The 26,717-nt window shown below is 43.7% G+C and overlaps 1 protein-coding gene across 1 annotated transcript; it reads right to left on the bottom strand.

Annotated features, from left to right (window-relative positions):
- Nucleotides 1-1,506: 1,506 nt before the first annotated feature.
- LOC115460039 (cathelicidin-related peptide Na_CRAMP-like) lies at nt 1,507-26,295 on the bottom strand. The gene is made up of 4 exons (XM_030189895.1): nt 26,035-26,295; nt 15,659-15,757; nt 8,862-8,942; nt 1,507-1,721 (listed from the first exon to the last, which is right to left on the bottom strand). The coding sequence occupies exons 1-4, from the start codon at nt 26,221-26,223 to the stop codon at nt 1,524-1,526; spliced, it is 567 nt and encodes a 188-aa protein (XP_030045755.1). The 5' UTR covers nt 26,224-26,295; the 3' UTR covers nt 1,507-1,523.
- Nucleotides 26,296-26,717: the final 422 nt, after the last annotated feature.

Raw genomic sequence — 26,717 nt, 5'->3', positions numbered from 1 at the left:
CTGTAGGCTATATTCTGTTTGTGACATTATCAAAGGTGGTTGCATCTAGCACAGTGTTCTATAGCAAAACAAATTAATTCTGCACATTAAGGCTTATAATATCTGTGGATGTCCCAAATGACAGACAACCAAAAATAAAGACAGAAGCTACTGAATTTGCGTTATTAGCACCTTTAATTGTAAAGAAACAAATGATAAAGCCAAAACAAATACTGATTTTTACCTGCTTCTTTGTAGGTTATGGAATGTTTCACACAGGTATTATTTTTTTTCTCACACCTTTCTCAATAGTATTGCCCTATCCAGGGGCAGCACACTACAATCTGCTGCCTGAGGCGAGGAATGAGCTGCCTCCCTGAGGCGAGGAATGAGCTGCTGCCGCCAACGTCCCTGAGGCAAGGAATGAGCCGCCACTGCCCCTGAGGTGAGGAATGAGCCTCTGCTGCCGCCAAGCCACCGCTCCCCCCCGAGGTGAGGAATAAGCTGCCACCACCACTCCCCACCGTGGTCTGCCATCTCTCTCCTTCCTTCTCCAGCCCCCTTCCATCAATTTACCTTTTCTTTCTCGATTTTCCAAAGGCAGTGGCAGCGATTCCCAGAAGCTGCCCTGTCTCCAGTCCCGGCCCTTTCTCTCTCTACTACGGCCCGCCTCTCTAACGTAACTTCCTTTTTCCTTGGACGCGAGCTGTAGTAGACAGAAGGGGCCGGGACTGATGGCAGGGCAGCCTCTGGGAATCGCTGTCACTTCCTTTAGAAAAACAAGAAAGAAAAGGTAAATTGGTGGGAAAGGGTTGGGTAAATAAGGGTGAGGGGTGATGCCGCCTCAGTTGAGTGCCGCTGGAGGTCCTCGCCTCAGGTGGCCTAATGTAGGGTTACCATATGTCTGGTTTTACCCAGACATATCCTCTTTTTGAGGACATGGCTGGGCAACCGGGTGGGCTTTGCCAGCCTGCCCATTTGTCCGGATTTGCGGACAAACGGGTAGGCTGGTGGGCGGGCGGTCGAGCCTAGTGTTGTCCTATCATCCCCTTCCATTACCATACTGTACTGCCCTGGTGGTCTAGTGACCTCTTCAGGGTAGGAAAGAGCCCCCTTTTTCCTGCCCAGAGCGCCTGCAGACTGTTTCTTGCTGACTCCGGTCCCGGCGCAAATTCAAAATGGCTACTGGGAGTTGAAGCAGCCTCGCAAGGCTTCTGCAGAAGTCTTGCAAGGTCACTCTTGGCGGCCATTTTGAATCTGCGCCAGGACCGGAGTCAGCAAGAAACAGTCTGCAGCCTTACCTGAGGCAATGGAGTGTTAAATAACTTGCCCAAGATCACAAGGAGCAGCAGGGGGATTTGAAGTGAGCACCCCTGAACCATACACCTAACCACTAGGCTACTCCTCCATGCCAGGTGCAGAGTTTAGAGGTAAGGACAGGGGAGGGAGGGAGATAAGCAGGGTCCTAGGTAGTAGTTTACCTATAAAAAGTGTTTTGGGTTATTGAAAATTTTGTTAACAATTTATTCCATACAGTGAAAGGCTTATTTTTGATGTTCTTTTGCTGGGAGTATTTTTGATCTCTCCAACAGGTGTGGCACATCGTCTATTCCAGCTATGTGGGAACCAGATCCAATTTTAGGTGGGCTGGTTGTTCTGCGTGGGCTGGGTGTCTTGCATATAACTTTGTTTCCTCTTCTGAAACATTCTCTCTTTGGATTTGACCGCCTTACTCGAATTTGCTAGAAAACAAAAATAGAAAGTAAAGGCATTGAGCCCATGCACAGAGATCCATAAACATCATGTTCTTTCTTCATTTAAATATTTGCTGCTTACAAGTGTAACCCTGGTCTCACACACAAGTTCTGGGCACCAGCTAGCTGTTTGAGTCAGTTACCCGAATCAGGACCACAAACAATCGTTCTGCTTCTACTGAGTTGAGTGCAGGCCGAAGTTGGGCTTGATCCTGGTAGGCTTTAAGCCACACATTTTAGTTATTTTTTTATTAGACTGGGAGCAAATGAACTTCAGGCTCACTCCAAAGAAACTCTTCACTCCAGGATATGTATTGAATGCAAAACAGAACTTAACAGGCAGATATCGAAACACAGTTTCCTTTATATCAAACAGTTTAACTTGCTAAAAAAGGTTTTAGTGTCAGTCCAAGACTATTGGTTAAAGTCTTTAAAACTAAATTGATAATCTCTTATAAAATTCTATAGGTATTTACATATCTATAACTCCACCAGACTAATACCCAACCTTTGGGGAAAAAAATCCAAGGCTGTGCTTGCAACACTTTTGGTATCAAGCTGCCCTGCTGGCTTCTATCCAGCTGCCGGACCCACTCAGGATTAAATCTCCCTGTCTGACCTTCCTCCAGAGGTGCACTTCTTCAAGCTGCTACTTCTGGTACCGAACACACGCTTTCTCTGCTCTGCTCCGAGGCTGGGTTAACCCGGAACACTCTTCACACTCCACTTAATGCTTTTGTTGGCAAAAACCTCCTCTTTATTCAGCCTTAGTGTAAGCCCCGCCCTCTGGAAGCCAGTCACACCCTACAATTACCCTTGCAACGTAGTCAGTGGCTGATACCTTGGGTGTCACTGTCTCCCAGGGTAAACAGGGTCATATAAAAGAAAAGGGTAAAGGAAAAATGGGAACAGATGATGAGGAAACAGTCGAGTTCTCTTTTATCCCAACGGTACTTGAATAATCCTCAAAAACACAGTAATATAATTTGTTTTATCTTATTTTTTTAGTGTCAGCTGAATCCAGTGTACAAACTACGGAACATTACAAGAAAAATCAGAAGTTTACAACCTACCCTTCTAACAAAAATAGTCTAAAATTAGTAATTAAACCTAGCAATAGATTGATGTTTTGTGTTAACATTTCCTCTACAGGTGTAGTTGAAAAGTTGTGAAGACGTGTAAATGAGTTTATCTTGTTGGGCAGACTAGATGGACCGTACAGGTCTTTATCTGCCATCATTTACTATGTTACTATCCTGCTTATTTTCAAAGGAGAAGGGCGCCCATCTTCCGAAACAAATCGGGAGATGGGCGTCCTTCTCCTAAGGTCGCCCAAATCGGCATAATCGAAAGCCGATTTGGGCATCCTCAACTGCTTTCTGTCGCGGGGATGACCAAAGTTCAAAGGGGCATGTCGGCAGTGTACTGAAGGCGGGACGGGGGTGTGGTTAACAGATGGGCGTCCTCGGCCAATAATGGAAAAAAGAAGGGCGTCTCTCACAAGCATTTGGCCGACTTTACTTGGTCCATTTTTTTCACGACCAAGCATCAAAAAGGTGCCCAGATTGACCAGATGACCACTAGAGGGAATCGGGGATGACCTCCCCTGACTTTCCCAGTGGTCACTAACCAGGGGCATAGCCAGACTTCGGCGGGAGGGGGGTCCACAGCCCGAGGTGAGGGGGCACATTTTAGCCCCCCCCCCCGGCGCTGCCGACACCCCCCCCCCCCACTGCCATTGCCGACCCTGCCGCCACCACCAACTTTGCCCCCCCCCCCCGCTGATGACCCTCTCCACCCCCCTCCCGCCGTTGTACGTGCAGGACGTCAGACTCACAGAAGGAAGCCTTGCAGATCAGCTGATCTGCAAGGCTTCGTTCTGTGAGTCTGACGTCCTGCACGTACAATGTGCAGGACGTCAGAAACAGAAGGAGGAAGACTTTTGCAGGAAGAAGACAACCTCGGCTGGCGGGGGTTGGGGTCCCCCGCTAGCAAAGGTAGGTGACAGCGGGTTGGCAGCGGGAGGGGGGTGGACAGGGTCATCGGCAAGGGGGTCCAGACCCAAATCTACGGGGGCCAGGCCCCCCCAGGCCCCATGTAGCTATGCCACTGTCACTAATCACCTCCCACCCTGAAAAAAACAACTTCAAAAATTTTTGTCTTTTTTTTTTTTTAGAGTATGTCCTTTGCTGTGCCACCGTCCCTGTGATGGCAGTTGAGGACATCCAAAATGTGGATGTTTCTGTGAGAAGGACATCCATGCCTTTGCTATGCCTCTGACACCCTCTTTATTTATTTGAATTTTTTATCACAAGTAGCAGTAGTTGGATTTGAACTGGCCACTTCTGGATTGCAAAACCAGTCCTCTAACCACTATGCCACGCCATGCCATTTCACTCCCTTGAAATTTGGCCATCCCTGGGGGGGGGGGGGCAGTATGCAGGTCCCTGGGGGAGGAGGTACGTGTGTGTCAGCGGAGACATAACGAAGGCATGGACATCCTTCTTTCAAACATTTTAGACATCCTCAACTGCCCCCCCCCACAGGGATGACCAATTTCAAGGGAGTGGAGTAGCCTGGAGGAGTGGCTTAGTGGTTAGAGCACTGGTCTTGCAATCTTGAGGTGGCAGGTTTAAATCCCACTGTGGCTACCTGTGATCCAAATAAATAAATAAAGAGGGTGTTGGAGGCATAGCAAAGGCATGGATGTCCTTCACACAGAAGCACTCACATTTTGGACAGCCTCAACTGCCGTTGCTTCCCCTCCTTAGGAAGGGGATCGTGTGCAAATGAGCTAACAGCGAGCAGCTCATTTGCATGCAATTTCCTTTCCGGTTCAGTAAGGGAAGGGCTTTTTCCATTCAGTTAGTGGGACCAGTGCACTACGAATGCTGGCTCCTCCCACAACCAAATGGCTTGGATTTGGTCGTTTCTAAGATGGGCGTCCTCGCTTTCCATTATCGCCGAAAACTGGGGACAACCACCTCTAAGGTCGACCTAAATTTCATGATTTGGGCATCCCCGACCGTATTATCGAAACGAAAGATGGACGTTCATCTTGTTTTGATAATACGGGTTGCCCCGCCCCTTTACAGGGCCGTCCTTAGAGATGGGCACCCCCGTTCGATTATTCCCCTCCATGTTACTTAAGACCCTTTATCCAGGTAAGTAAACTTTGTTTATTTTTTTTTCTTTTCTTTTGTATAAGTGTTGTGGTGCCTGTCAGTCTTTTCCTGCTCAACGCTCTTTCTTGACTTTCTTCTATCTTCACCTTTCTTTAATGTTGGAGCTCATACACCTCTCCGGGATCCTCTGCAAGGGTACCAATTGCCTATCTTTAATAAACCAAAAAGATAATACCCTACTCCTATATTTTCACTTTATTTTGTATTACTGCCCCTGACTGGCTATTTTTATATGATCCCTGCTGACCCACCCACAAAATCTTTTCCCCAGAAATTCTCCTTTGAATTACTTGTACAACCACCTAAATAACTAGTTACTAGGGTATCAAGTGACATTCAAAGTTCCAATTTCTAAGGAAACTTCAACAAAGTTCTTTACAGTACAGCCTTAAAATTTTCAAACTGTCCCAATTCCTTCAATTGGCCAGAAGGCGGAAGATTATATCCTTCCTTCTTTTTTTTGTCCGCAACTTTCAAATTGTTCTCTGCTCATAGGGATGCTGACATTTTAAGTAAATAATCAGCCTTAAATTAATCAGGACCATTTCAAGCAGCTTCAGCACTGACATTTAAACTTTTATAATTAACAGCCGCCTTCTTTCACTTATTTATAGGAAAAACTTAAAAACATAGTGAAATATTTTTATAAAGTCATTCACAATTGGGAAAACAATTTTCCTTCAGTGCCAGGAACTCTTAAATTTGCCTTTAAATATCTTAAACAGCTGCTGTGCTATAATGAGCAGGCTTTCCCTTTTCCCTCATTTGAAACCTAACACCTGTAGAGCAAGGGTCTTTAGATTTAACCCTCAGATATCTCTATTTTCAATTGAGCCTCTAAAGTATGAGTAACATTGGTCCAAGATAATTCCTTCCAATAATACAACACAGTCACTCTGTTTCCTGAAGCTAAATTTCACTGCTGGCTTCCAATTTAACTAACTCAGGCTCACTTCACACATCAATCACAAAATTCCTTCAAAATTACTTTAAACACTGGGCCATTCACAAAGCACCCAGACACACTTCTACCTCTCACAATCACATCCACCCAACTGCCACACCAGACAGTTTAGAATCTTTCCAAAGACTCCTGCCAGGAGCCTGAGGCATGGGACACTGAAGCCGAATGCAACAAAATTCTTCTACTGAATACACAATTAAAAATATTCGTTTATGTTTTTTCCCACATACCTTTCTACTAAAAATTAATCTCTTTTTTTTCCTTCAGCACATGATTCCTGCACGGCTCTGCCACGAGCCGTCTTCCAGTTCGTGCATTCTGTGCTTCCTGCCGGCAGCGCAGTTCCTCTGTGCATGCACGTGCAAAAATCCTAATCCATGCTTTCCCAAGAGTCCCAAAACTCCCTCGCCAGTCTTCTGGGCCTCTTCAGGACTGACCCAGCAATCCCGCATCCCTGACGATGCTCCGGAGCCCCCAAAACAATTTTAGGCCTAGCATCCCTTTCTGCACATGTGCGGCCCCAGTAACATCACCGCCACTCCAACGAGGTGATGTCAGACACCCATGCTTTCCTCCACTTCCCACCATCCCCGGAATGACAGATACAGCCTGAAACCCCAGCACTCTCACCCAATGCAACGCCTGTGTAAATCATGTAAACCGTGGCACCCCTCCGGCCAGCGAAGACTGTAGCATCAGGCCAGCACACTTCCTGACTGACAGCTCCCGCTCTCAAATGCTTCCCAGAGCTCCAGTTGACTGGCCTTCCAGTCCTGTGGCACCCGCATAAGACTTTCAGCCCTGCGGTACCCATGGCAACATTCCAGCAGGCCTAGTGCTCCCTCCTGTTCAGCTCCTACCCTGCCTGAACCTGGAGCCAGACCCAGACCACTAGACCCATCCACTCCAGAACCCAGACGCTGGGCAGGCAACCTCCAGCCCCACCAGTTATTTTAATTTTCCTTTAACCCTTCTGATTTACATTTGGGCTGGCAAACTAAAAAAAAAAAAAAAAAAAAAAAGATTGTACATATAATAAACCTTTTTTTCCCTCACCCCCTAGGTACCAAAAACCCCCTCAAACATACCAGAAAAATCCCTGTTTCCCTTTTTCAATATCAACATATGTATATATTATTTATTATGACTATATTTTAAATGTTAAAAATACTATGAATTTAATGTAGAATATAATCTTGCTGCAAATATTCTGGAACTTTCCCTGTATTCCTTCTCTCAGAATGCTGAACTTCTGTCTGCTCAGAAGTTGAAGAGATAGAAGATGGCACCAAATTGTCGTCATAGTTCATTTTACTTGTGACAATGAACCAACTATGCCCCTCTGACTCTGCAACTGTGGTCTGACCAGCTCTAGCTTCCAATGTAGGATCATTGTCAATCAGCGCATTTTCTACTACACCAACATTTGAAATTATCTCTGTCCATTCACTTTAACCCATTTCACATGGTCTAGATGAAGAATTTTAACATGACCTGATTGGCTTTGTAGTCGTAAAACATTCTTTCCCTCTCCCAGTATACCTATAATTTGATATGGAATTCTGTCCCACATCTCCTGAAGTTTGTGCTGTTGATGGTGCCCCTGTCTCCTGGTCAGAACCCAGTTTCCCACCTACAGGGCCACTCCTTTTACATTTTTGTCATACATTTTCTTCATTTTTCATTCCTGCTTTTTTCCAATGCAACTTGAGATATCTTAATGGCTTCCTGGATTTTTTCCTGATGATAGATTACCCACTCTTCCATATACAGTACACTGTAACTTGAGATGTTTCCTCTGGATACAGCTCTATAAAGGGAAGTAATGTTTCTCTTCCTAAAAGCAAGAATGCAGGACTGTACCCAGTTGATGAATGTATCGAATTGTTATACACATGGGGGGTCCTTTTACTAAGGTGTGCCGAAAAATGGGCTGCGCTAGTGTAGGCGCGTGTTTTGGGCATGTGCAGATCTATTGTTCAGCACACCTGTAAAAAAGGCCTTTTTAAATTTTTGCCGAAAATGGACGTGTGGCAAAATAAAAATTGACGCGTCTGCAATTTTGGGTCTGAGACCTTACTGCCAGCCATTGACTTAGTGGTAAGGTCTCTCGCGTTAAACCGTGCGGTAATCACCTATGCTTGTCAAGTTGGAGTTACCGCCCGATTTTTGCCGTGTGCGCACGTAGTGGACGCGCATCAAAAATGAAATTACCGCACGGGCCACGTGGTAGCCACGCGGTAACTCCAAATTGATCTGTGTTAGGTGCACATAGGCACCTATGCGGCTTAATAAAAAGGCCCCTTGATTCACTTCCCCATATACTGGTCCCACTCCCTGCCTCTGCACCCGCTCTCCCTGTTAAAAATTAATACCTTGGCTTCCAGCCACCAACACCCGGCATCCACCATGCATGCTCAGCTCATACACTGTTCTTTACATGTGTGCATATTTTGCATGTGTATATTTGAAGGGGGGAATAAACACATGGGTGGACCCTGGGTGGGGCACACACTTATGCTCATCCCTTATATAATACTATAAATTATGTGTGTATCTTTAGCATTTTGCACATTTACATCAGCTCTATGGCTGGTGTACTTCTATAACTATAACTGATAAACTGCTTTTCTACTACAAACCAAAGTTCAGCTACAAAATATAGATTTCCTATCATTTAAAACATCACACACTATAACTTAACAACAGACAGTCAACAACCACTGATCTGAAGCATTTCAAGCTGTTATCTGCTCATGTACTGTTCCAGCTATTCAAGTCCCCCAGAAAACCAACATGAAAAAATAAGTTTCTAGGTTTTAAATATGCTTGACTCTAGAAGGAGGTGTCCAATGAGATAATGTGTGGTTCATCCAGTTATCTTTCATTTCTTCTACTCCATTGTTCTCTTTCTCATTCTTTTCTACTCTTATCTAAGCAAATGCAAGATGTAAAATGTGTTCTTTATGCTTATCTTACCTTCTGATTCACAGTGTGACAGGTGAATCCACTTAGATGAGGTTCTTGTTGACTGAAGTATGCCAAGCAGGTCTTCACTAGCTGCAAAAGAAAAGCAAAGTATCATTCTTACCGTGATACATGAAGAGATGCTTGAATTTGGACAGTAATTAACAGTAGGTGTAATACTTAGATGTGGATGATGTACAAGTGCTTCTGATTGGAGATGATATTAAGGAGAGAGAAGTGGAGATTAATCAAAAGTTGGGAAGGTTGGTGCAATAGGTAGAGGACAGTGGCTTAGATCCAGCTAAGGTTAAGACATAGATGTTGTGGTTGACAGGAATAAAAAAAGAGTTCTCTTTTGAGGTGGACAATAATGGATAAAGAAATGAAGAAAGCAATAAAGATTTGCAATTTGGGAGTGATTTTATATGGTACTGTGGATGTGGAGTAATGTTTTGAAGTTGGGAGAAATGAGAAAATTAAGATCTTTTTTTTTTTTTTTTAGAGCAGAAGATGTTTAGTGTCATCCTAAGAGTATCTGATGCTCTAGGTGAACTTTCAGTCATGCAACTCCCTCCCCCTCAGGGATGACTTGTAGCCCTACAGCCCCTAGTTTAGCATCTTCCCTTCCTTTCCCTATCCCCTCATTTCTCCTTCCCACCTAACCTACTCCAGGTGGCCAATATTTCCCCTTCCCCTCTCTACTCTTCCAAATGGCCATCATCTCCTTTTTCTCTCTCATCCCCAGGTGACCAGCATCTTCCTTTTCTATCTCTAGCCCCCTAGGCGGCCTGCATCTCTCCTTCCCCTCCATACCTCCCAGCTGCTCCTCTCCTCTTCCCTATACAACTCCTGGTTCAGCACCTCATCTTCTCTTCCCGACCACCACCTTCAAGTCCAGCATCTTCACCCGCTTCCCTTCTGGACCTCCTGCTGCTGCCATTGGGCTACCTGCTCTCAGCCCAAAACTATAAGAAGACTGAGTGCTGTGTGAGGCTTTTAAGCACAGGATTGCATTCAAGCACTGCTGTGTTAGCCTCTGCTTGCCCAATGAAACTTCCTGTCAGAAGGGGACAAAACATAGCAGAGCTTGAGCACGGACATGGGCTTAAATTCTCCACACAATGCTCACTGTTATTACAACTTTAGGCCTACAAGGAGGTAGGGAGGCAGTGGCAGCAGGCCTAGCAGGGGGAAAGGAAAAGCAGGACGGATCTCTTCTGTGCCAGAGCTGTGTCATTAGCCCCAAATTCTGCCTCCCAAGGTGGATGCCTAGCCCACTTAGTGGCAGGGCTAGCACTGGAAATGTTTGAGTGGTAGTGGAGGCGTACATCATTCCATTTTTGGATTAATGTAACAGTTTATGGGGCCCTTTTACTAAGCCACATAAGCGCCTACATGCGCCCAATGCATTCCAATTTGGAGTTACCGCTCAATTACCGTGTGGCTCTTGTGGTAATTTCATTTTTGGCGCACGTCTGCTACGCGTGTCCAAAAAATATTTTTTATTTTCTAATGCGCACCAGCTACGCGCGTCAAGTGGCATTTGACATGTGCTGGTTATTACCGCCTCGTTAACGCGTGAGACTTTACCGCTAAGTCAATGGCTGGTGGTAAGGTCTCAGACACAAAATGAACACACGCCAGTTTTGATTTTGCTGCACGTCCATTTTCAACAAAATTTTTAAGAAGGCCTTCTTACAGGTACGCTGAAAAATGGCCCCCTTATAACAAGCCATGCTAGTGGCTGCCGGTGCGGTAATGCCAACAAAGCCCATTCACTTCTTAGGCTTGGGGCAGGTTTCACTAACTCAGTCAGAAGTGAGAACTCTTAAAACTATTACAACAATTGTCAAAGATCAAAAGTTTATCCACCAAAGGATACAGCAATTGGAAAATTTTTAATAGATGGTTAAATTTGAGTTTTGAATTTTCCCATAGTTGTTGGGGTTTCTCCTGTGGATTTGTTCAAAAGGTTTATTTTAGAGACTTTGAAAATTCCTTCTGAAGCTGTTCCCTCTATTAAGGTTTATTATTTACCATCTACTATTAAGAATCCCACAGGGGAGACTGGATTGGTTATTCAGACTCAAGTTCCAACAGAAGAAAATGGTTTGCATGATATATCAGCTATTCTGGAAAGTTTTCTATCAGAGGTGACTGACAGAGCTACGCTGCTAGTCTCTTTCATCTTCAAGTAGAATTTAAATGCAATAATGAGATTGTATTTCAGGAATTCTGGCCTTCTTTTTTGTGGACAGAGTTTGTTTATACCCAGATGTGACAAAATCAACTCAGGAGCAAAGGAAGGAATTCCTGGTGATGAGGGAAGAGACTGAAAATTTAGGAGTATCATTTTTTTTGGCAAGTCCTTGTAAATGAGTTGTGAAATACTGAGGTATAAAATATGTATTCTTTACTCCTAAACCTCTCAGATCTTTTTGAGACCTTGAGAAAATATCCAGTGATGTTCCTTCTAGTTAGTTGGCAATGAGCATTATGGCAGTGTTTATGCTGTCCCCCCCCCCCCCCCCATTTCTTTTGAGGTCTACGAAAGAGTTAGGATCGCCTATGTATTTTTTCTTTTCTTTAGATTGTTACTTTCTCTAGGGATGCTTGGGTGATGTAACTCTGTATTTCTGGAACAAGTTTATATTTGTAATGTTATTTTTGAAATATGAATAAAGAATTTTTTTAGAAAAAAAATTGCCTACATGCCAGCTACATTAAGGTGCTCCCATTTACGCCAGGTCTATGGCAGGTGTAAATGGGACAGTGGTGTGCTGGTAAATTTTTAACAACAGGCTCTCTCCCTGGTCCACCTCTGCGCCCCCCCCCCCCCCCCCGTCCCAAATTGCAGAGCTGGCTATTGCCGGGGAGAGAGCCTGGGGGGGGGGGGGTAATGTGTTACTCTCTCCAGGAAAAAAAAAAATTAAATGCTCCCAGGTTCCTATCTAATTCATGTTTAATGTGGGATAAAATGCCATAAATAAGTAAATAAATAGAAACTTTTAACCTTGAGCACCTGATTCTCATAACATGATGTCTGTTTTAGAAGCCCTTTACCAGGAGAAAAATATATCTCTGCACCAATATAACAGGGTTAGGGTGTACCTATTACCAGCCCCTCCACATGACACACCGATTACGATTTATAACAAATTACTACTCTACCTATGAAAAGTTATTCCCTTATTATACTTCCTCTGTGAGTATCCGTATGCTGCACAAGCCGGCATATTTGAAAGTACAACTTTTTTTTTATAGTACCCTACATAAAGACCAATGGCATATCAAATCTGCCCATCCATACCATGATTTCAATTTGTCATAACTTTTGCTACTTAGGCATAATAATAAATGCAAAGCTGATCTTTAAACCACATATAAGCTAAAAATGTTGTGAAGACTGAGATTCTGTGGTGCAGGGCGGGCAGAGCAAGCTGGATCTCCTCTTCCCCCCCCCCCCCCCCAAGCTACAGTGTCCCAGGCTCCAAATCCAGTACATACCTGAAGAAGGCAACCACCTTGGTGGTCCAGTGGCTTCTTCGTGGCAGGCAGAAAAGTTCCCCAGTCTTTCCTGCCTGCTGCCGGTGCTGACTCTCCCTCTGCCGCATCACTCTTCAAAATGGCTGCCGAGACTTACAAGAGCAGCCTCCAAGACTTCAGCGGAAGTCTCGCGAGGCCACCGCTGGAAGTCTTGGTGGCCATTATTAAAGAGCGCTCCAGCAGTGGATGGGGCAGCGGGCAGGAAAGACTGGGGATTTTTCCTGCCTGCCCCGAAGAATCCACTGGACCTTCAGGGTGGTTGCCTTCTTCAGGTATGTACTGGACTCGGAGCCTGGGACCCTGTAGCTCGGGGAGGAGGAGAGCCGGCTCGCCCTGTCATAACAACCGGCTCGCAAGAAGCTAAAAAATTTAACAACCGGCTCTTGCAAGCCAGTGTGAGCCGGCTCCAGTACACCACTGCAATGGGGGCACCTAAATAGACATCAGTGTTGGGTACCCAAATGTTCACTAGAATTCGATATTGACACTAGGGTGCACAAGTGTCCATATAGAATAGGATCTTACCCTGCATTACTGGGGTGCCTAGATGGAAGCATCTAGTTGAAAAATTGCCCCTTAAATACATATGTGTATGTACTATGTGTAAGCATCAAAATAAGTGGGGTTAAGTTGAGGTTCTCCTTGTGATCCCACTATATACTGTTCAGATTACTATATTCCAGGTGATCACTGCAGCACTCATTTTTAAAGAAATGTTGCATAACCAAGAAAGGAAATCCCTGTAATTTGTGTCTTAGTAATTAGAGTCATAGTGATTCATGCTCAGTCAAGGAGGAACTTGGCTTTTCTCCACTGTTACAGACTATCGCAGTGGCGTACCAAGGGGGGGGCAGTGGGGTGGGGTGGTCCGCCCTGGGTGCACGCCGCTGGGGGGTGCCACGGCGAGTGCCTGCTGCGAGAGTTTGCTAACTTCTCTCGTTTGCTGCAGCTCCCTCTGCCCCGGAACAGGTTACTTCCTGTTCCGGGGCAGAGGGAGCTGCAGCCAACGAGCAAAGTTAGTAAACTCACAGCAGACGCGCGCTGCGGCACCCCCCCCCCCCCCAGCGGCATGCACCTGGGGGGGCTCTTTCACGGGGGGGGGGTCTTTCGCCGGGGGGGTCCACGCTGCATCGGGGGAGGGGGCGCTGCACCCAGGGGGTGGGGCGCTGCCCCGGGTGTCCGCCACCCTAAGAATGCCACTTGACTATTGTAGCTACTGACATATGTAAACAATGTGGTTTCACATTCCATGTGCTTTCTCTTCAGGAGTGTTTAGGGAGGGTGAGAACAGTGCTAGGAAACTATGTCTCTTTATTTAGTCACTGTTGTTTCTCAGTTTTCTTGATGAAGAGTTCTAGGCTATTTTCCGCAAGAAATAGAAATAGATCTTGGACCATGAGACCACAGCCACTGTAAAGTGTAAGCAAGAAGTGGTGGCTGCCATGGTCTGGGGGCCACATGACCGTTTTGAGCAAGCCTGTAAATCTGCAACCATGTGTGTCTTAAAGCCCAGATTCTATTTTGTTCAGTGATCACCTTTGTCTCAACTATATGTAAGCACAGAGAAAAAACATAGCAAGTCAACAGTGTATGTACAATCAAGACCAAAACTCCATGCACACTTCACATCTCATCCAAAATTCATCCTACATGCTACCTCTTGATTTTCCAGGGAATATAACAGAAAAGTGTACAATTGTAGTACCAGTGCATAGATGTTGTGAAAGAATAATCAGAAAATGAGAGAATGGAAAGTATAATTAATGAGGCTTAGCATCAGGAGAGGCACATGTGGAAAGGCAACTTCATGAGGAACACTAAGATCTAGATATGGGGTGATAGGCTGTTTGTGTACCTGGAGGTTGATGTTTTTATTGGGAATAATGAGAAATGATCTGATCCATTTTATTTTGGTGTATATTATGGTTACTGCACAACAGTGTAAGCCATTTTGCTTTCCCCTCCTTTTTTCTCTTCTTTCCTTTCTCTTTTTTTTTTCCTTTCCCACCTGTTGTGTTTCTTGCTTCCTAGGTTTTTCCATCATTGTTTTCCTGTTATTTGTATTCTTTGAAAATTAATAAAATATTTGGAAAAAAAAATGTTTTAAATGAATAGATAAATAAAGACACACTCTTTGAGGTACATTCTAGCTATTAGATTGTAAGCTCTTTGAGCAGGGACTGTCTCTCTTTGTTAAATTGTACAGCGCTGCGTAACCCTAGTAGCGCTCTAGAAATGTTAAGTAGTAGTAGTAATTGCTTTTACTGTTGCTGAAAGCTGAAAAACCTTCCCTAAACTGGAACAAAACATTCTGCCTGGCCTGCTCTTACTCCATTACTCCTTCAAATGTATATGCTATCCTTGTTTACAACCGATCAGCAGTTTACACGCTGTTCTTGTTCTGGCAGACCACGGGTTATAAATCTACAAAGGTCTTTCTCAAGACCATTTAATCTTCAAACTGATTTCAATTCCGAGTACCAGAAACATTTAAGACTCCTGAGGCAGGCCTGTGGCCGAAACACAGTACTGTGTCGAGTCTGTGAATAAAGTGGTACTTTGTACATCAGTATCCCATCTCGCTGGAGTCATTGGTCCACTTCCCACTTCCCTCTAGCTCTTAGTCCATTCTGCCAGACTATCAGGGAATTCCCTGGGTGACTCTCAAGGAAGGGTGAAGGGGAGGGTTGAGGGTGTGATGTTTGAGGGGAGGGGGGATTGATCTGAAGGAGGTTCCTATAGGATGGGTTTGATGCTTGCAAGGGCATGGGTTGGGGGGGTCTTCACCAGGGAGGGGAGTGTTGCTCAGGAGGTCTTCACTGAGGGGGCTTGTATGTGTATGTGTGTGTGAGGGTTAGGGTTTGGGCAAGAAGGCTTATGGTTTGATTGGGGGGATTGGATGGATGGGGCTTTGTACAATGCTTTAGTTTTTCAATGTACGGCAGCAGCTACACTACCGAACTGCCAGTAGAGCATCTGCACTTGACGCCAGGTCTTGAGGTAGAATTAAGAGCAGCTGCATTATTGACAGTCAAGACTGCAACTGAGCTACAGCAACCTGTGCGCCAGCTATCATGGCCACCCATGTCATGTGTACAACCTAGTTCTATGAAAGTTACATAGCTAGTGCAGGATTTTTACCTCCCTGGCTGGTTTTAGTGTGTGTTAGCCATCAGTGTGGGTCCAAGCTAATGTCTACAATGTTATAAAATCCTTGCCAAATGCTTAATACAGCTTAGTAAACATCACCCTAACTTACTTACTCCATCAACTTTGAAGTCACATTCTTTCATGCTTTGTGTCTCTGACTTCTGGCACACTGTCTCTTTAATTCTGAATGTCATTTGCTGAACAGACTCACCCTGAGGAGAAATTCACAGAATTCAGTGAGGATTAAGGATGAACCTGCCTGAGCACCTTTATAAAATGGAGCAACAATGAACACCAGATTGGCTTCATACCCATAATTAGTTCTGCATTTCCTGGTACAATCGTTTGGTGAAAAGCAAAGGCAGCCATGGCAAGTTATGGAAACGTTTCACTGATTTATTCTTCAAAATCAGAACAGATTCTATCTTTCTTTTGTTGTCATATGATGTAAATAAAAATATTTGCCGTTATCATAGTAATACCAGTGGATTTTGTACTTGATTCAATTGACAAGCAAGGCAAGATTTTTGAGATCTTTTTTTCTCTCCCCCCCCCCCCCCCCCCCATCATTTGGTTACTTAGAAACAGAAAACGAAGGCAGATACGGACAGTAAGGTCCTTCTGATCTGCCCTTTCCTGATCTAAAACTGCAGAACTTCCCCGATCTCAGGCTTTACTCTCACATCCTGCTCTCTAAGGATCCTTCATGCTTATCCAATCTTCTTTTTGGCCCTCCACCACCTCTCCTGTGAGACTATTCCATGTAACCACAATGTTTTCTGGGAATAAGTATTTCCTACCCTGCTTTGAGCCTCATATAAGGCCAGATTCTATATAAGGCGTCTAAGAAATCCATGCGATAAACATGCCTGCCTAAGCGTATTCTCTAAGCGGCACCTAGTTTTAGGCGCAGTATATAGAATATGCGTGTTGATATCCCATCACCTAAAACTACACACCTCCATTTACACCAATAAAAATGTGGCGTAAATCCCTGCGTGTAGATTTACACGCACTGGGCCATATTCTATAACTACGCACATAAATTTTGGAACATCCACGAAACACCTATAACCATGCCCCTTTTGAACTGTATGCATTAGAATTTAGGCACTGTTCAGTACAGAATACGCTTAGGGGTTCTTTTACTAAAGTGTGCTGAAAATGGCCTGTGCTAGTGTAGGTATGTGTTTTGGACACGCGCAGGCCCATTTTTCAGCGCACCTGCAAAAAAAGGCCTTTTTTTTTTGCCAAAAATGGACGTGCAGAAAAATAAAAATTGGCGCGTCCATTATAGCTCTGAGACCTTACCACCACCCATTGACTTAGTGGTAAGGTCTCACGTGTTAACCTGGCAGTAATAGCGTGCGTACACTGCTAAATACTGCCCGGTTAGCGCCATGCGCCTGAAAATAAAAACTATTTTACGGCACGCGTATCGGACACACGTAAAAAATTAGAATTACTGCCCAGGGCACATGGTAAGCAGGTGGTAGTTCTAATTTGGTGTGCGTTCTATGCGCATAGGCACCTATGCGCCTTAGTAAAAGGGCCCCTTAGTGAGTTGTGCTTGTAAATTCTAATTGGTGCTCATTAGTTGCTGTTATCAATGCTGATTAGCTTGCTAATCCAATTAAGTTATGCATAATGCTTAGATTTCAGCACGGAATGCTCAGCATGCTATATAGAATCCAGAAGATAATGGCTACTTGGTCTAGAACTTCCATCCTCCTGAACAATTCCTTTACCTTGTGCATTATTTATACTTTTTTGCATTTATTTGATTTTGCTCACACCTTTTTCACTAGTAGCTCAAGGTGAGTTACATTCAGGTACACTGTATTTCCCTGTCCCTGGAGGGCTCACAATCTTGGTTTGTACCTGAGGCAACGGAGGGTAAATTGATTTGCCCAAGATCACAAGGAGCAGCAATGGGATTTGAATGTCAAGACCAGTGCTCTAACCACTAGACCACTCCTTCAATCCACTTTTATACCCTAAATCTATAAAATAGGACCCGATTCTATATACGGTGCCTAAAATCTAGGTGCATGGTATAAGCCACGCCTACATTCAGACACAGTTTATAGAATACGCTTAGGCTGAGTGAATGTGCCTATATTTAGGCGGAGCCATTTACACCAGTAAAAAGCTGGTGTAAATGCCTGCGCCTAAATCTAGTCACATAGGCCTGAATTCAGTAACCACATGCGTACATCTGATTGACAATCTTGACACGCCCACACTCCTCCCATGACTGTGCCCCCTTTTTGGCTACACACGTGGGAATTTATACATGCCTATTTATAGAATATGCCTAGCAAGAAGTGTGTGTAAATTCCAATTATGTCCAATTAGTATTGATAATTGGTCATTAGCAGCCAATTATCATAAATAAGCAGCTTGTTAAGCAATTTAGTAGTGCATAAATTGGCTGCACACACAAATTTACACGTGCTACTCAGCACACCATATATAGAATCCAGGGCATAGCGTGCCAAGTTGCAAACATAGTTTATAGAATGAGGTCAGTTGGGCACACAATTACCAGTTGTGCATGGAGCTGCCCTTAGTTGTGATTCTAGAAACTGTGCACAGAATTTCTGTCTTGCACAACTTCTAGGGGGCGTGAACATGGGAGGGGCATGGGCGGGTCAGGGGTGTTACGTGTGATGTGCCTAACTGCCAACAGTTAGGCATAAATACCTACAGCCTTCAGCATGGTGTAAGTGCTCATGTCTAAAGTGGGCATGAACTACAAACTTGTGGGGATTACTAACAGAGTAAGTCCCTGTAGAGAGTCACTGGGGGGGGAGCAACAACTGGGAGGTCCCCGGGTGGGAGGAAGCCCAGCCCAAGGGGAGGGTTCTTGAAATAAATTGCATTGAGATAGCTCTAGGTAAGGAAGAGTGTCAAGGGGGGAGGAGACAAGGAGGAGATAAAGGTGATAGTTTGTCCTAGAGAGGTTTTTTTTTTTTTTTTTTTGCTTCTGTTTGGTTTTGGTTTGCTGCAGTGAGTCTTTGGTTGCCTGCAAGCCTCTGCCAAGTGACCCGAAGAAGGAGAAGGGGAATCCCATTTAAAAGAAGTGAATCTATTGGCTACAGAAAAGGAGAGTTTCTGCTAAGAAAAAACAGCAACTGTGAAGGAGAGCTCTGGGTGTGCAGTGGCGAGACCCAGCCCAGGAGTGCGGTATAGGAGTCAGGGGATGCCCATCCAGAGGTCAGGGTGGACCAACACAAAGGTCACCCTGGGTGGAGGTCTGAGATGAGCACAGCCTTTGAAACACTATCTTTGGGGATAGGCACGGACTGGAGTTGTACCAAGTATAAATAATCCTGATTCAGAGTATCTTGTAAAATATACCCTAAGACAGTAGAATACAGGAGTTCCCTCAGGGAATATTGGAACCACAACTTAATTAAAGATTGCACAAAGTGATGGAGAGTTTATGCAATTGGAATGTTCCTGTGATTTCAAGTTGAAGAATAAACTGTTTTGAGTTTTAAGCTGCTGACTACAGAGTGATCGTTTTGGACTAGACAGTGTACCGCTGTCCCCTCAAGACAGCCTGTTTTAACTGCCAGTCTTACTTCCCATGGGGGTTTGGACCTTGACTTTTGGAGTTCCTGGGGAGGAAGAGGGTCATCCCACATGCTAACACTTCTTTTCCCCTGTGGAAGCACTGCGTGACAAGCGAGTGAGTAAGCGAGGGTCTGATCGTGTCTGCCCTTCGCGGGGGCTCCAGCCCACTCTGACCCTGGACCCATAAGCGCCCAGGCAAAGGGGCGTTACATTAGCGAACCACATCCAGGCATCATATGATTTTTCTATAGCAGGGGTGGGCAACCTTGGTCTTCAAGGGCCACAATCCAGTTGGGCTTCCAGGATTTCCCCAATGAATATGGATGAGATCTATTTGCATACAATGTGGAGGCAGTGTATGCAAATAGATCTCATGCATATTCGTTGGGGAAATCCTGGAAACCTGACTGGATTGTAGCCCTTGAGGACCAAGGTTGCCCATCTCTGTTCTATAGTATAAATGAAGTTCACTCCTGGTGCCATTACAGCTGAAAGGGGCTTCAACTGACTCATTTTACCACATTTCTTAGATCCAGGGCCTTTAATATCTTCTGCTCCTGGACAGCAACAATCATGTGATAGTGTCCTCAAGTGGTATTTAAAAAAAAAAAACCTCCATCAACTTCTTCAGTAGAAATGATTTTGTATGAGGTCCATTTCTGAGGAGGTGATCTGTGCCTTATGCACTGCATTCACTAGTCACACACTCTTAGGATCCCTGTTCCTCACTGCAGGAACTCTTTGCTGAATGTTCTTTTAAGGGTCCTCTCAGTACCTGGCATCATGAATCTAGACTGCTTTATTTCCAAAGCCGCCTGCTGTGGGTAGGGAATGTAGGGGCCCTTTTTACTGAGCTGCATTAGGGTGCTAATGGACGCCTCATGCAGGAAAAATGGCCTAACACGGGATGCCCTAAAGCGTTCCACATTTGTTTTGGCATCTGCATGTGCTATGTCAGAGGGTGGAGAATGGGCATGAATGCAGTAATCAGTTGACATGCTGACATTACCGCAATGCTAATCCCCGGATTTTATAAAGGTTGACCAAAGTTGGGCGCCCAAATTTGGGTGCGATCCTCAGATGTGTGCAACTTAGTTAATGAGCCAATTATAGTCCATAATTGGATGCTAACAATTATTGACATAAATTGGCACTAATTTGGATTTGTCACACATACTAATCTATAACCCTGGGTGCCTAAATCCCATAGGAGTCTACTACTACTACTACTACTACTGAAACGAATAAAACCATTCTTCCCAAGATCCGTCTTCCGAAGCCTAGTGCAATCACTTGTGCTCAGCCATCTGGACTACTGCAACTCACTATATGCAGGTTGTAAGGAACAAATACTGAAGAAGCTCCAAACAGCCCAGAACACAGCAGCCAGACTCATCTTCGGGAAACCAAAATACGAAAGAGTGAAACCCTTACGAGAGAAGCTACACTGGCTCCCACTCAAGGAACGCATCACTTTTAAAGTATGCACACTAGTCCACAAAATTATTCATGATGAAGCCCCAGCCTACATGTCTGACTTGATAGACCTACCACCCAGAAACGCTAAAAGATCATCCCGAACCTTCCTAAACCTCCACTTCCCTAACTGCAAAGGCATAAAATACAAAGTGCTGCACGCGTCAACCTTCTCTTATATGAGCACACAATTCTGGAACAAACTACCACGAAATCTGAAAATGATCCACGAATTAACCGAATTCCGCAAACTACTAAAGACCCATCTTTTTGAAAAAATATATCGAAAAGATCAAAACACATGAAGTCCACACACACACTGTTAACAATGCATCAATACATCCTCTTCCGTACTTCTATCCCCCGCAATCTTACACGCTTAAACCTAATCTACAGGTAAAAAAAACAGAAAATATTGTACCCGAACCATCTCTTGCTATCGCTCTGCTGCCCAATCAGGATCCGGTGTTTCTATTGTTTTGTTGTTCTTTGCCATTGTTTTATTCTCTTTAACGATACAGGGACTTGTTTTAACTTAACGCCTCATAATGTAACCATAATTATGTTGTAACAGATTGTACTTCCATCAATACAATGTATTGTAAGCCACAATGAACCCGCAAATAGGTGGGAAAATGTGGGATACAAATGCAATAAATAATAATAATAATAATACTACTGCTCATCATTTCTACAGCGCTACTAGATGTATGCAGCACTGAGTGGTAGGGCTAATGCGTGGGTAGAGCGCTAGATTGGAACTATCATCAGGGTAGCGTGAGCACCCGGTGGTACTTCCGAAGTTGGCACACACTGGTTCCCATGGTAGAAAATCATTTCTGTTTTCTACCGCAGCGGCGTTCCCAGCAGTAATTAACAGCATGGCCACATTTGCATGTGCAGCATGATTACCGCATGAGTAGCATGTGAGCCCTTACCGCTAGGTCAATAGGTTGTGGTAAGGGCTCAGGCAGTAAATAGCCATGCACTACTTTTAATTTTAATGCACAGCCATGGACTGCACCAATGAAAAATGCCTTTTTTCTCAGCCGTGGTGAAAAATGGCCCAGCACGCACCAAAAACCTGCACCCATACTACTGCAGGCCAATTTTTACTGCAGCTTAGTAAAAGGACCCCATGGTGTGCAATCCAAAAGAGGAAGTATTCATAGGAGGGGCATGGGCGAGTCAGGGGCATTCTGAAAATTTGCACTCAGTATTATGGAATAGTGCCATTTACACGCCCAAATGCCATAAGTAGGGTGCTTTGATCGTGAAATAACAGAAGACGGTTGGGCTCGGCTACATAAGGGGGTGCTTTGATACAGCTATTGCGAAACATGTGCCATATCGGAATAATATCCCCTAGCTGGCTTCTTCTTTAAACCAGATGAATATCTATATTGCTATGAAGATTTTTAGAATTAAAAGTGTGAAGAAGCAAATGTTAGTGTTATAATATTGACCTATGATGAAATAAGTGCATAAAGCGCTTCGGAAAAGATGGTCTGATGAGGTCATCAAAAACGTTAAAAAAAATTTTCTATAGGAAATTTACCCTGTATATAAGTTATATACTAGGTTGTGTGGTTATATTTTGGAGCCCATTTTTTAGTATATTCTAGGTGCTGTGAACTGTATGAATAGGCTGCTGGCATTTATATCAGGTTCCAGCTGGTGTAAATACTATTGCCCGCATTTAGGGGTGAGAATTGGTGCTATGCGCTTTTCTATAAAGAACGTTCAGCCCGGATCGTCCTTTTTTGAGCACCATGTAGTGAATCTGGCCCTAACTGCTTATTGCACCCATAAAATGGGAGGCTCTTAGCACCTCCTAAGTAGGAGGAGGTATGTGGTCCCACAATATTTTTTTAAATATTGTCACAGGCTATTGCTAATATTAGCGCATGGCCATATATTCAAGAAATAGAAAAAAGCCCTTTTTGATGGCTGCTCTAGTAATGGGCTTAGCTGGCAGGATTGTCCTGCATAAGAATATGTTAAGCTCATTTCTTAGCACAGCTTAGTAAAAAGGCCTCTTACTGATATGTGAAACACACAAGGTTCATACAATAAGACTTACAAACATATATCTCTAAGCCTAGTAGTTCAAGCTGGTAGATTTTACTTTCTTTTTTTAACTATTCCACTACCATCTGAGTCTCTCTCAGAGGATTCAAGATTTTAGAAACTATACATGACACATTTTACATACTAACAAACAAACAAAACAACGAAGACGACTAAAATATAAAAGACGACTTTCCACAGCTGTGTTTCGGCCGGTGAGGCCTGCATCAGGAGTCTATGTAAGAAATAAAATCATAACATGTATAGTAAATTGAAACATAATCCCGTATAGTGGGTTGACCATATACATACAGAATTGTGATTAGCACAAATTTTTTTTTATATCATTACCACTGATAGATCTAAGAAAAATATCACATTGACCAGATTTCACAATATATTGCAGCAATAGAATCATAAAAATAAATATATAATAATTTGCAAATCACAGAATATGTATGGTAATTTGCCACTGAAACCATATAATCTAATAATCATTGTAAAATCACCTAGATAATCTATTAGAATGACTTTTAGATTATATGGTTTCAGTGGCAAATTACCGTCCGAAACATAGCTGTGTCGAGTCCCAATCACCTTTCTTGTTTAAATCTTTAATTTTTATGATTAATAAATATAGATATATTTTTTAGATTGTATTTCTGGAAGGTCGTCTTTTATATTTTAGTCGTCTTCATTGTTTTGTTTATTTGTTTTTTTGCGAAGACTGGTTTCTTCTGTTTTTTGGTAATTGATCGACATTTTACATACTGCCAAAGTATAAGATAGTAAAAGGAAAGAATTATAAATTCTTTCTCTGTCTCTTTCTTTTTGTCTATGTCTATTGCCTGAACACCACTTCCACCTGGTAGTAATTGTGAGATTGTGACTTAACTTTTTCTGACTGATGAAGTGAGGCCTAATGCTGCCCAGTAGAACTGTGGTGAATCGCTGAGTTACATGGGCATTTCAGCAGGCCATTCCTCTCCTTGCACACCCAAGCATCTCTGTAGCTTTTGCAGTTACCTTGACTACCTGTTTGGCCACCTTAAGATTATCAAATATAATTGACCCCCCCCCCCCCCCCACCCTATTCTACCCTTCTTCCATCCACTGATGAACTTCACCCTTTATACTTTGTCATACCTAAGGGTTTTGCAGCCCAAATTTGTTTTAGCATTGAATTTTAGCTGCCACATTTTGGAAATTCCTCAGGCTTAACTATATCTGTCCTCATAGCTATACCTTCCAAGATGTGTACCATGTGGAAGATTTTGGTATCATCTCCAAAAAGGCAAGTGTTTGCTGATAACCCTTCTACAATATCTCTTACAAAAATGTTGAAAAGAACTGGACCAAGGCCAATTCCTGTGACATATCACTGCTAATATCTCTTTTCTCAGAGTAACTTCCATTCACTACTACCCTTTGTTGCCTTCTACTCATCCGGTTTCTAAACCAATCAGTAACTGTAGAGCTCATAGCAAGGGCTCTCAGTTTATTTAACACCTCAAAGGACTTAATGAGATCTGAATATATTCCGGACGATATTCAGCAGGTGGTGGTCAGCATTTTTTTAAACATTGACCATCACCAGCTAGATTAGCTCTGGATATTCAGAATATCCAGGGCTAAATGGTACTGCACTGGATGCCAGAGCTCATGAGGGTTCCAGCCGATATTCAGCCAGGGCTTGCATAAGACAGTTATGCAGGCCACAGATAAATATTGGCCAGGACCCACATAACAAAAAAAAAAAAAAGTTCCCTGAGCCCCCTCCTGCCCCCTCTTTCTAGCCTGTGAATCACAACCCTCTTCCCCCTGGAATAGCCCTCCCAACTTCCAACCCCCCCAATCCAGATAGGCCTCCCTGGGCCTCCCTGTATCCCTAGTGGTCCAAATGGGGGCGATGGGAGCAGGAGCAAAGCCCATAGGCTCCTGATCCTTGTGGCTATGTTAAGAAAATTGCTGCTTCAACTTCTCTTGTAGTAGCTGTGAGGAGAAGGAGCAAAAGGGGTTTGTTCCTACCCTCCATCACCCCCCACTTGGACCATCAGGGATACAGGTAGGCCTGGGGGCCTATCTGGATCGTGGGGGGCATTACAGGGGAAGGGGTTGTGACTCTCAGGCTAGGGGTAAGGGGACGGGAAGAAGGGGGGCTGCCTGGGGGGAAGGGAGGGGCTTGGGAAATAAAAAAAAAAAAAAAGAGTTATGCAGGTCCCAGTCAACATTCAGTGCTGGAACCCACATAGCTAAACCAGCCAAGTAATGACAGGTTTAGTCATAACAGCTGGTTCCTCCCTGTGCCACCCTTTGTACCGCCCCTGACCTGCCCTCTTTCACTATGGGTGGTCAGAGATGATATTCAGTAGCACTGACTGGTTTAGTGTCATTGAATATTGGTGGTTAGGCGGTGATTTAAGTGGGCCAGAGCCTCTCCTGCCCACTTAAATCACTCTTAAAAGCAGTCCCAGTATACAGAAATCTGTCCCCCTTACAGAAATTGCATTATCCTTAGTTTTAAATCAGTTTAAAAAGTCCAAATTTAATGCTGTAGCAAATACACAATCAGCCACATATACCCAGCAGTTTAGAATACTTTCACAAATTCTTAGTCTATATATTCTAATCACCTGAAAGCAAATAACCTCTCGATTCAACAGCATTATGTTATAATTAATAGGTGACCCTCTGAAACAGCAACTTTCAGGTCAGCAATGCTGACATAAGGGGAAGTGAGTAAAATATTGCTCACTTAAAAGATGAATTATCAAAAAATCACAGTATATACTTAGAGCAATAAAATAAGAAACTGTTAAATAAATTTGCTCTAAAGAATTGGTATTCCTTGTACATATATTAAAGGTCACTTCTTGTGTATTTCAGAATATAGGTCTCATAAGCCAAGGGTACCAACTCTGTGGACACACCTACACCGGCTTTCATCACAGGCCAACCACCACCTCCGAAAAACCTGCACATGTCTTCAATGACATCACCATTCCTGAATGGTTGTTCTGTGATCATGATGTTCTCAGGCTACACTGGACTCTTTTTAGAAGGCAAAGTTTTGTGGACTTTTTCTTTGAGCTGAGAAAGACGATGGCCAAAGATGACCTCTTGATTGGTGGTAAAGATTCTAAAATCACAGCCATCACTGGGAAGGCAATGGATGGGGAACGATTTTTGCAACTCCATCTCACTTTGTGGCCACACTGTCCACACAGCCTCGGGACGGCCGTGCTCAGGGAACAGAAATCTATTACACTAATGTACTATTGTATATCACAATATGCTCTCTTACCCTGCTTTGCTATTACATTCTGAACCCTATAATGAAAAACAATTTGCTAATACTTACCAGTCTATAAATGGGATCAGCCTCCAGAAGCTTGAAGATAGAGGGTACATTTGCTTGCTTGTTGTAAAAGCTGATGGCTAGTGCAATAAATTTGGCATCCTGGATGTTCTGGAAAATTGGAGTTGTTGTTACAGGGGTGACCACTGTAGCCACACTGATCACCAACACAACTTTTAACCAGCTCCCCATGCCTTCCTGTCTTTTAATCAAATTCAAGCTATGTTTACAGTTTGCTTTTCATGAGCTCCTTTTATTTGTTATGTTTACTGTCTCTCACTTACAAATGTTTACCAGAAGCTTATGACACCGATTTGTTTCCCAATGACTTTCTTAACTTCTCTTTATTTCCAGAACTACAATGACAGCTCAAAGTAAAAACAGCCAGCACAAATGACACATGCGTGTTTCTTGTCATACATAATTCCTGTAACACAACTGAACATTCCCTTTTAAAATGCATATTAGTATTAATGCATAGATGAGTATTTTGTAAGTTGCATAACCTGCCCATATCCCACCCATGCTCCTACGACATGCACGCCCCCCCCCCCCCTTGCAGTTATATGCTATAGCACTTATGGGCATCCTTAAAGAATAATACATAGGTCACTTATGCCCTTAAGTGCTATTTTTTCCTGTGTTTACATGTGCTAGGGTCACGTAAATGTAGAGATGTATTTATA

The sequence above is a fragment of the Microcaecilia unicolor genome, chromosome 1 (assembly GCF_901765095.1).
Source record: "Microcaecilia unicolor chromosome 1, aMicUni1.1, whole genome shotgun sequence".
Taxonomy (NCBI): Eukaryota; Metazoa; Chordata; class Amphibia; order Gymnophiona; family Siphonopidae; genus Microcaecilia; species Microcaecilia unicolor.
The sequence above is the reverse complement of the archived record's forward strand: the minus strand, read 5'-3'. Positions and strand labels throughout refer to the sequence as shown.